This window comes from Coregonus clupeaformis, chromosome 6 (genome assembly GCF_020615455.1).
Source record: "Coregonus clupeaformis isolate EN_2021a chromosome 6, ASM2061545v1, whole genome shotgun sequence".
Classification (NCBI taxonomy): domain Eukaryota; kingdom Metazoa; phylum Chordata; class Actinopteri; order Salmoniformes; family Salmonidae; genus Coregonus; species Coregonus clupeaformis.
In genome coordinates, this window is record NC_059197.1 from 372299 (window position 1) to 383361 (window position 11063).

Genomic DNA, 11063 nt, shown 5'->3' on the forward strand with positions numbered 1-11063 from the left:
GAAAGGCTGCCGAAGGCAGACCTGGTTCTCAAGAGAAGACAGGCTATGTGCACACCGCCCACAAAATGAGGTGGAAACTGAGCTGCACTTCCTAACTTCCTGCCAAATGTATGACCATATTAGAGACACATATTTCCCTCAGATTACACAGACCCACAAAGAATTCGAAAACAAATCAAATTTTGATAAACTCCCATATCTATTGGGTGAAATACCACAGTGTGCAAACACAGCAGCAATATTTGTGACCTGTTGCCACAAGAAAAGGGCAACCAGTGAAGAACAAACACCATTGTAAATACAACCTATATTTATTTATTTTCCCTTTCGTACTTTAACTATTTGCACATCATTAGAACACTGTATATATACATAATATGACACTTGAAATGTCTTTATTATTTTGGAACTTTTGTGAGTGTAATGTTTACTGATATTTTTTTGTTGTTGTTTATTTCACTTTTGTTTATTATCTATTTCACTTGCTTTGGCAATGTAAACATATGTTTCCCATGCCAATAAAGCCCTTCAATTGAATTGAATTGAATTGAATGGGCGAGAGCGAGAGCGCCAGGGAGGGAGGAGGAACTAAATGAAAAAAGTTAAACTAAAAATGGCTTCCTTGTCTTTGGAGTCTGCAGAACAATCTGAGAATAGCACGGAGAAGTCTACCGAAGAGGCCGCTCCGGTAAAAGACGAGACGGATCCAGATGAAGTTTCGGAACAATTGCTAAAAACTTTTCAGAACTCGGCGCTCAGCTTTTCGACCGATCAAGTAGCATGTCTGTGCGAAGCCCTTCTACAGGCAGGCAATGTGGATCGCCTGTGGAGATTCCTGTCAACCATCCCTCCTTCCGCGGAACTGCTACGTGGCAACGAGACGCTGCTCAAGGCCCAGGCACTGGTCGCTTTCCACCGGGAAGAATTCAAGGAGCTGTACGCAATATTGGAAGGCCACGACTTCCACCCGAGCAACCATGGGTTCCTGCAGGACCTCTACTTGCAGGCGCGCTACAAGGAGGCGGAGAGGTCTCGAGGTCGTAGTCTGGGCGCCGTGGACAAGTATCGGCTTCGGAAGAAGTTTCCCCTGCCTAAAACAATCTGGGATGGAGAGGAAACTGTGTATTGTTTCAAGGAGAAGTCTCGCAATGCACTGAAAGAGTGTTACAAAAGCAACAGGTACCCCACTCCAGACGAGAAGAAAAACTTGGCCAAAATGACTGGACTCTCCCTCACGCAAGTCAGCAATTGGTTCAAGAACCGACGGCAGAGACACCGAACCCCGTCCGGTACCAACAGCAAAAGGTAGGCTATACATTCCTTTCTACATTTGTAACCAAATACCCCATTAAAACCTTTCATTCACGATTGCATGTCAAACATCTATGTAAATAATGTTCCTCTTATAATGAATACAATTGTTTGTATGTACAGTGTCATTTGCAGAGTTGTTTATTGCTAGAGGCAGGCAGACTATGGGGGTAAATATAGCCTATACTGCAGCACACGGCACACACGCAGTTCTAAGATATTGTTGATTCATTTGACACAAATAAACAATGTTCACCGAAATTCTCCTGATCAGATGGGTAGGAGTGAGCGCTAGAAAGTAGGCTGTAACCAGTTGTTACATACCTGGATCTGTCAACTGCAATATTATTTTAGTGCTCCAAACATATATTTTATGTAATGCAGACTTTTCTGAACCATGGGCTCGACTTTGTGGTTTATCTCAACTGTATGGTTCATGTTGAACATATTTCAATCAAATTCCATCAATCCCTGCAATAACTACATCAACCTGCTCATGTTTATGAATGACAGAATGCATGAACTTTTTGACAGTGATAACGTCACACGTCTTAGAGAGCACGACTGGGAGCAAGAGCATGTTGTGAAATGTGAGATCCAGGCGCCCATTGTGGCTCAAGTTTCCTGAAATTCTGCACCGCAAAGTCTCCCTACGGACCTCGGCGCGCTCCCGAAGCCCTGCACCGCTGGTAGAGCAGCGAGAAACAGAGACCGAAAGAGAGAGGAAATGGTGTGGGTGTTGGGAAACAAAAGGAGGAAATATTAGATTTAAAACCTTTCAAATGTCTTAAGCTCTCCTGTGCCCCCTTTGGAGTGCACATTTACTGTAGGTGTATAGGCTACAGTATGCTAGTTTTGACAGCTTAAATACAAATACAACAAAGCTACACAGGAAATTGGGTTTTTCATGTGTCAGTTGTTGATGTCCTTTATTCCCATGTGTAGAGAGGAAGGTGTGTGGAGAAATAAAAAGAGTGCCGATCATCCCGCATGCAGTCAAGTCTTTATCTTATCTCAAGGGGCTGTGGTGGCTGGGGACAGTAAATCAGTTGTCCATTGTTCTCTGCGTTAACCACACTGCTTCAGTGCACCAGGATAGTTCAGGACATACACATCACACACTGTGTAAACCATAGGATCAAAGGAGATTGTCACTGACTGTTATTGACTTACCATATGTTATGTGTATTGTAACATTCTCATTCCTTTCTCCTCTTTTCCACTCCATCTATCATGCAATCCTTGCCCTCTACTCCCCCTTCTTCTTCCATACGCTGTCTCTGTTCATTGTTTCACTCCCTCCACGGTTCACTCACCCTATCTTTCTCCCCTGCTCCTCCCCTCCTCCTGTGTTTTCTCAGTGAGTCCGATGGCAACCATAGCACAGACGATGAGGCTGACATCTCAGACAAACCAGAGGACGTTGTGGGCTCCACAGCCTCCATCATCTCCCTCTCTGGCACCCCCTGCAGCACTGGAGGCCAGATCTTCCTCAACGGGGCTGGTGGGTTCCTCACCGCCTCCCACCCCTTACTCCTCAACAGGGGATCCCTGATCTCCGGGGCAGGGGGTGGCGTCATCATCAACGGGCTGACCCTGAGCGATGGTCACACGGTTACCCTCAGCCCCGTATCGGCTAACTCACCTCTGCTCTTCAATGGAGCGCAGGTCATATCCAAGAGCAGTGAGGTTGTGCAGGATATGGGTCTGGAGGGCCAGGGGGTTATGGCCATGGAGGCCCAGCCCAGCTCTGCCATCTCCCTCCCCCTGACAGAGGACCTTAAGACGGACAATGTTAGCCTGACAAACCCCTCGACTATCCCCATCCTGGACTTCATTAATGTCCCAGAGGGGATGGTTCTCAAAGCAGAGGACATCCAGACAGTCTCTCCTTCCCCCTCCTCTTCCTCCTTGTCTTCCCCCTCAACATTCTCCCCCACCTCCCTCCCCTCCCTGGTTCTGACTCAAAATGGCAACCTCTCTGACACCCTCCCGGTCTCTATGTCCTCCCCGGGCGTGGTCATCTCCAGCCCTGTAGTGGGCCTCCCCAACCAGCAGGGGGAGTATGTGGTGTTTGCCACGGCTGGTTCTCAGCTCACCCCCTCCAGCTCCATCTGCCAGGTGGTGTCCTCCTACAGCTACTCCAGCCCACAGGTCTTCTCCTTGCCCCAGGTGGTGCCCTCCATCCAGGGTATCCCTGTATCCCAACTGGTCCAACATACCCCTGGAGGCCAGGTGTCCCAGTGTCCCCAGTTAGTCCCTGTGTCCCCTCTCACCTCCTCTCTCCCCCAGCGCACCCTCTCCCAGTTCCAGGGCCACCAGAGTCTGAACATCGCCCCCTGCCTCGCCCAACCCCTCCCCCAGCATCATACTGGTTCCTCTACATTGGGAGCGGGAACCACCATCCTCTCCCTGTCCCAGCTCACCAACGGACAGCTCCCCCAGGGACTCACACTCCAGTTGGGAGACCAGACCTCAGCTACCATCCCCACTCTGACACAGATCCAGTCCCCACTAGGCCATCCCAAGATAATTTCCTCCCCTACCCAAGTGGTTCCCGTCTCCCAGTCCAAAGAGACAACCCCAGCCCAGTTGGTTCCCCTTTCCCTGCCCCAGCTGGTGCCTGTCTCCTCCACGGGACAACTCTCCTTCCCTCAGGTGGGCCCGGCCACCCCGTCTCTATCTGGAGGGGCCTTCCAGATCCTAACCTCGGCCCCTGGAGGTGGGATGACTCAGGGGCCCTTCAGGATAAACCAGCTGGGACCCCTCCAGACTGTAGGCCCCCCGACCAGCATGGCTCCTGGTGTCCAGCTCCTCAACTCTGGGGTCATTCAGCTCCCCTCCGCCTCGCCAGGTAACTAAAGGCTCGGACACACAGAGAAGTATGATGTGAACAACTTTTTGTTGTTCACATCATACAGATCAACCGCTGAAACACTCCATACCACAAGGTGGCAGTCGCTTTTTTAAGCTTTGTTTGGCTTTTGCCTGATAGCTAATGTTAGCTAACTAGCAAGGTCTGCTAATGTTGTTGCTAGCTAGCTAGAATTTGTAGTAAGCCCATGTTGTTACTAGCCACAACTAGATAACTTGAGTAGCAAGCAACATTATAGCTAATTAAATCAAAATTGATTTGTTTTTGAATGATGCAACTGACTGTTAGCTGCCAAGAGTCAGTGGAGTAGCTAGCTAACTTTGTTGTGCTAACTGGCAAATGGTGATGCTAACTGTTTAGCTAATGTTAGCTAGCAAGGTAACTGGCACTGGCAGTATGGGATATTGGAGAGTGAATAACATTTATTTATTCATCATCTTGCTAGATGGCTAGGTCACAAACTCTAGGCGGCATTCTGCCTTCTCCCTCCAGTTTTCAGCCATTCGCTTCGCCCACGACTACCTCATGTGAACTACAATCCCGACGCTGTGTTTTAACGTTTTGAAATGTCAATAATCATTGCTTGCAATGCGGCTTTTCTAAACATATGTCCCTTATATTTCATCAGCGAGAAAGAATCCTTCAAATAAAAAAATATACTTACTGTAGCAGTTTTGTACAGATTCATACAGCTATGGGTGCCTCCATCCGATGAAACTACATTTCCGCTACACTTCCCGAGTTATGCTTACACACAGGTGTTCGGAGCATGCTAGAGAGCTAATTAGCACAGGTGGTCACCTCGTGTTCCGTAAACAAGCGTTGTAACATGGAGATATGACCGTGTGGGAACACTAACTTTAACCCTATCAAGTTGTGTATCGATTTAACCTTTTTGTTTTTTGAAAATTATTTCTCGCCGATATGAAATATAAGGTCCTTATGCTTCCAAAACCGTACCACAAGTGATGAGTTTTAATGTTTAGATTGAGCGACGGGGCTCTTAACAAAACTCCCCCGTACAGAAGACGCCTTCATCCAATGACTCTTATGTGTAATGTAATGGAACTGAGAGTCATGATCAAGGGAGAGCTAGCTTGGTAAAGCAAATAGTGTTATGTGCATTGTGCTGCACTTATCACCCCATGTGTTTTGTATGAAGTGTTGTGTGACTGCCTGGCTCAGTTGGCAAGCTAACGTGGGGTGGATGTCAAGTGCCTTTTTTTCCTTCTGTTGACACTCCTTTTCGGAGAAGATGGTAGCTGCATCCCAATATGGCGACTGGAGTATGGGTGTGTCAAGTGCTCTGCTATAGGTTAGGCGGTTTTGATTGAGTGATGTTTTTTTTTCTTTGTCCCGTTTCTTACCACGCAACTACTGTACATTTGAGCTACCAATCGCAAGAGTTTCGACTTCTGTTTTGAAGCCAGAGGATGAGTGTGAGTCGTATTTCACTGTTAGGTTTACATAAATAATTGTACATTTTAAGTTATAACTGAAGATTGTTTATTTAAAAGTACTGATGATGGGTGTACTGTTGCTTCATGCGTCTGTATGTGTGTGCTTACTGTGACTGTCCCCCTGATACTAGGTAGCTTCTTCCCACGCCATTGCCGGATAGTAGTGCTTGTCAAGCGGGAGCGAAGGGCACTGTGTCCCGGTTTTGTTTCCATTCATGCCCTCCCCATTGCATAGACTTTATGTGCATGTATCAATATTAGTTATTTATTGTGTAGGTTGCTATCCTACTTGAAATAAAATCATAGGAGGGAAAAAAATGGCCATGTTAGCTAACACCGGTGACACGACCGTGGTATCATGGGCAGGTCTCAGGTCGGCAGGCAAGTCCATACAACACTGGTGCCCTGATCGCCGGCTTATCGACTCGTCATGCAGCCCAATCAGCCATGCAAAATGGTCTTGAGTGGCAACAAATCTGCCCAATTATCTGATTCGCTTTCCATACACCCACTCCTTTCGACACATCCACTCGCCCATACTCCGGTCGCCATATTGGGCTGCAGCTAACCATAGTTGCCTTTTCGGATCCCCCGCAGGGGGTCCGTGCTCTCTGATTGGCTCAGATTCAAGTTGTGAAGAAAGGGCAGGTTCATCAGTACCAGGTTGGTATGCAACAGGGGGTGTCTTTTTTGATCTACCGAGATAAGAAAAGCCTCCCACTGTGCTAAGTACCTATCGACAGTCAGTCTTCTCTGTGTGTCTGACATATTACTAAGTCATTTGCTTTTTAGGGAAAATGTAGCTATATCAATTTTGGTGATGAACTGCTAACAAAAAATATTTTCCCCTTCTACTTCCTCTCCACTTCCACCTCTCCTTTGTCCTGTAGGAAATCTCCTCTATGGTGGAAGCCCCATCCTGAGTTACCAGAATGGCAAGCTGATCCTAACTGTCCCAGCTGGCATCCAGTTTGGCAGCCTGCCTATGAAATCCGTCCCTGAGGCTTCTACCTACCCCACCAACGGAGTAGGCCCCGGACTCACTCTCAACCCTGTCATCCACACTACACCTACCCTCATACCAGTCTCCACATCCATCTCAACCTCCAACACCCTCCAGACGTCCCCCCTCTGCTTCATCAACTCCTCTCCGCTCTACTGCACTCCTGAGACGGGTGTCCCCACCAACCAGCCCCTCTCCACCACCTCCCCACATACCCTGGACCTCTCTGCCACCCACACCCCTCCCAATGCCCTCACCCTAGAGAGCATGCTCTCCCTCAGCCCCATGTGCAGTGTAGTGACCCCCACCACTCAGCTCTCCCAGACCACCTGGAGCCCCGTCCCCCTCTCCACCTCCGCCAGCCTGACTATGTTTGACGTCCGTGGGAAGGGGGATCTACCCGAGGACCCGGCTCTGCTGGGCCTACCTGGAGGCGAGGCCCTGCTACTGGGGAACCCCTCTCCGGAACAGGATGTGGACAGGGTGTCGCCATTGGGGGACCCAGAGGAGATGGATGGAGACCCCAAGATCCTCACCCAGCTACAATCAGTCCCTGTGGATGACGAGTTGGGGCTGTAATCCAGTCTCCCCCAGCCCACATCGCCATAAACTCAGTCAGCAAGACTATATGTCTATATGTTACGGAACAATCTGGGAGGTTTTGTTTTCCATCCTCAGTGCTCCCCTGGATAGGTTTGCATTGAGGAGTGGACTGGCTTTGACTCGTATGAGAAAGGTGCTTTGACTCAATAAATCCTCTGCCGATGATCCTTTTGGATAAACCATCATGGGATAGGCTGATTTTATGCAACATGGAATGACCTGGAGGATGGCCTATTCCCTGATTTCTGTAACACAACTGTCCACTGCTTGGTCTCCACAATTTTAGCACTCCTTTACTGTCATCATCTGCCTCCCATAAGCCTAGAGCCCTTCCTGTGTCACAAAATCCAGTCAGAGCCAAAATGGAGGAGCCCATCTACTGAGTCAACTGTGGGAGTAAAATTCCTAAAACTCTCCATGCAAGGCGTGGTTCCTTTTTCTCTCTGCATAACGTTTATTTCTAAGGACATTCTGCTGCTTTTATGCACAGACGTCCCGTTTCAGCCAAGACTATTTGTACTACAAGGGAATGAATGCCTTGGGTTTTAGTTGCCGTTGGTTGAGCAGTACTCCACGGCCAGGCTGTCTGTCTTTTTTAAGTCTCTAAACACAGCCAAATGCAGACGCAGTCAAGCGTTCAGTCCTGTTGTTGGTCTGGGTGGTTCTGAATGGTTCACTCTGGTGCTGGTGTAGTTTGAGTGCTGCTGAGTATTGCACAGTTTAGCCTCTGTGAACGGAACAGAAAGTGGGCTGACAGTGACACCAGAGACCCCGGACCTCTATCATTGAGATGGACTGTGTACTCCTCTCTCTCAAAACTAGTCAGCAGTGTCACAGCATCAAGGGCGCAGGCTCATCATTTAACTACAGGTTGGCATACATGTTAAGCTCTGTCACATCTGAGGTCTGTAGGAGGAAATGGATTCACCTGGGATTTGTTAAATCACTTTTTTACTCTATGCAATCGATGTATGTTCCTTTGTAAATATGACCATGTGACACAGATATGACATGTATTACATATGTAAGCCAGTCTAATTGGGATAGACCAAGCTTTAGTAAAGACTGAGTTTTTATACACTTTGAAGTCTAATGCGCGTACACTACAAACTCTGCTTGATCACATTGAGTGCGCCACAATTGTACACTACAAATGGTATATTGTGTCTATGAATGAAGATGTTTGTTATTATGTGTTTTTATATTACTTGTATGGGTTTGAGTTGAACCTAGTAAGGGCTTTTATTATCCAGTTGCTGTTGTTTTCTTGCCTTTGTATCTTCAAAGTGAAGAATGTGTTCACCTCTTCACAAAGTTAAGCACCATTGAAACAAGCAACTTCCCACATTAACTTTGAATATGAGTTTTGTAATAACCCTTATCCCTCTTGAACTCTAGAGAAACGTAATATGATACTCTTGGTTGCAGGCCGTTGCTCTTTTTGCATCACTAACACCTACCATGATATAATCACCATTGAGAACTCCCTCCTCGTTATACGTTTTGCACATTTCGTCCATGTCATGTTTACATCTTTGGTGATGGCCAGATTCTATTGTGAAAACCTGCTGCCTTGTCTCTGTTCTTGATGAATTGCACTCACTGATCTGAAGGGACGGGATAGGTCGAATCAGCTGGTTAGGTTGAGTTTCAGACAGCCTCTGTCTGTCCTGATATCAGCAACAGTGAGTCATGAAGCCCTGAGAGCAGGTGATATGTCTCCTAGAATGGAATGGTATCCAGCGAGATGTGGTGCAGTTCTCTCCATAAACTTACAGTACTCACCATCTCTCCATAACCAAAGCACAGATGGCAGTTAGTTCTCTGGCCAATGTTAAAACAACGCTACACTTCAGTGTCACTCGCAGCTCTGTGTGTTTATATTTGTTTGTTTCTTTTCTATGTGTATTTAAAGCATGTATCAATCATTTTCTTGTAGTAACTTCTTGTAGTAAAAAACAAGCAGTCCATGAGGAAAATGGACATAGGAAAAAGCATCAATGGACCTTCCCAGAGGATGGCTGGTTGTACAGTCTCAGAATATGTGTAGATAATGATAATCACCACTTCTCAAATGATATTATACACTTTTACAATCTGAATAGGATGTTAATACCTGTACCATTCACTTGCCAAAGGAATGTTGCAAGTTGTTTTTGTGGGTGTTTGGACATTTTTTGTTGGTTCTGAGTGTTTTTTCCCATACAATACTGTGCATGAGTTGGAGGCTAAGGGAAATTGTGTTTGTGTATCCATGAGCCCAACCAACCCTTGTCTACATGTAGTGGTTTTACTCTTTCAGTGTGTGGTGCTCCAAAGGCTGTTACAGTGTCAGGTGCAGTAGTTTGTGCACAATCTAACACACACGCATGCACACACAAAGAAAGATGTGCTGACACACAACCTCCAGCTGAGTTATCCAAAGATATGTATTTTTTATGTACTTTTTAATAGCGAGTAAAGGGATTATTTGATGATTTTTTTTTTTTTAACATCTGTTTTGTCCTTTTGAGGGGTTGGTTTTGTACTTAAAGGTATTTTATTTTTTATATACAGTTTTACTGTGATATTCTAATAAACTACATTTTAGAATACATTTTTGTTTGGGGTGATTTTGTGAATGCTTCTCTCTTTAAATTTCCATGTGAGATTTATGGGTCATGGGGAACAAACTATTGAGGAGTGTCTACACTATCAAATCACATTAGAAGCGCTTTTGCAATTTGGTTAGTAAATTAGATTTAAATACTCTTGTTTGAAAAACACAATCATGCTTTCTCTCTGGATGAATGAGTATACAACCGAGAAAGGACAATCAGGTGTGTGTGTGTGTGACTGTTTCTGTAACCCCCATGCTCTCAGGTTACCTGTGATTTCAACAATGCCAGGGTGGGGACAGGGTATGAATAAGGAGATATATATACCTGTGTACATAATATACCGCGACCTGTGTACATAATGTTCTCCATTGCCTTGACATTTCAGTGCTCTGCCATCTGTACATCACTAAATGGACAGCCATATGCAACAGTCCTGTTTAAATCACACTATGTACCTTTGTAGCCGTGTCTAAATGCTTTGTGCTGGGATTTTTCTGCCATTGAATACATTGGGCGGGCCACCTAAGCGTTTTTTCGGGACGCCTAAATCCAAACAGTGTGTTTTTTAAAATACATTTACGGGATGGAAAAATGCTTTCAGTGTAAACTTCAACTACTAAAACCGGATAAAGTACAGTGAGGGTAAAAAGTATTTGATCCCTTGCTGATTTTGTACATTTGCCCACTGACAAAGACATGATCAGTCTATAATTTTAATGGTAGGTTTATTTGAACAGTGAGAGACAGAATAACAACAAAAAAATCCAGAAAAACGCATGTCAACAATGTTATAAATTGATTTGCATTTTTATGAGGGAAACAAGTATTTGACCCCTCTACAAAACATGACTTAGTACTTGGTGGCAAAACCCTTGTTGGCAATCACAGAGGTCAGATGTTTCTTGTAGTTGGCCACCAGGTTTGCACACATCTCAGGGGGGATTTTGTTCCACTCCTCTTTGCAGATCTTCTCCAAGTCATTAAGGTTTCGAGGCTGACGTTTGCCAACTCGAACCTTCAGCTCCCTCCACAGATTTTCTATGGGATTAAGGTCTGGAGACTGGCTAGGCCACTCCAGGACCTTAATGTGCTTCTTCTTAAGCCACTCCTTTGTTGCGTTGGCCGTGTGTTGTCATGCTGGAATACCCATCATTGTCATGCTGGAATACCCATCCACGACCCATTTTCAATGCCCTGGCTGAGGGAAGGAG

At 45.9% G+C, this 11063-nt stretch overlaps 1 protein-coding gene across 1 annotated transcript; it reads left to right on the plus strand.

Annotated features, from left to right (window-relative positions):
• The first annotated feature begins 613 nt into the window (after positions 1-613).
• Positions 614-9846, plus strand: six5 (SIX homeobox 5). The gene is made up of 3 exons (XM_041877380.2): positions 614-1305; positions 2673-4165; positions 6537-9846. Exons 1-3 carry the CDS (start codon positions 614-616, stop codon positions 7226-7228), a joined length of 2877 nt encoding a protein of 958 aa, XP_041733314.1. The 3' UTR covers positions 7229-9846.
• The last annotated feature ends 1217 nt before the right edge of the window (positions 9847-11063 follow it).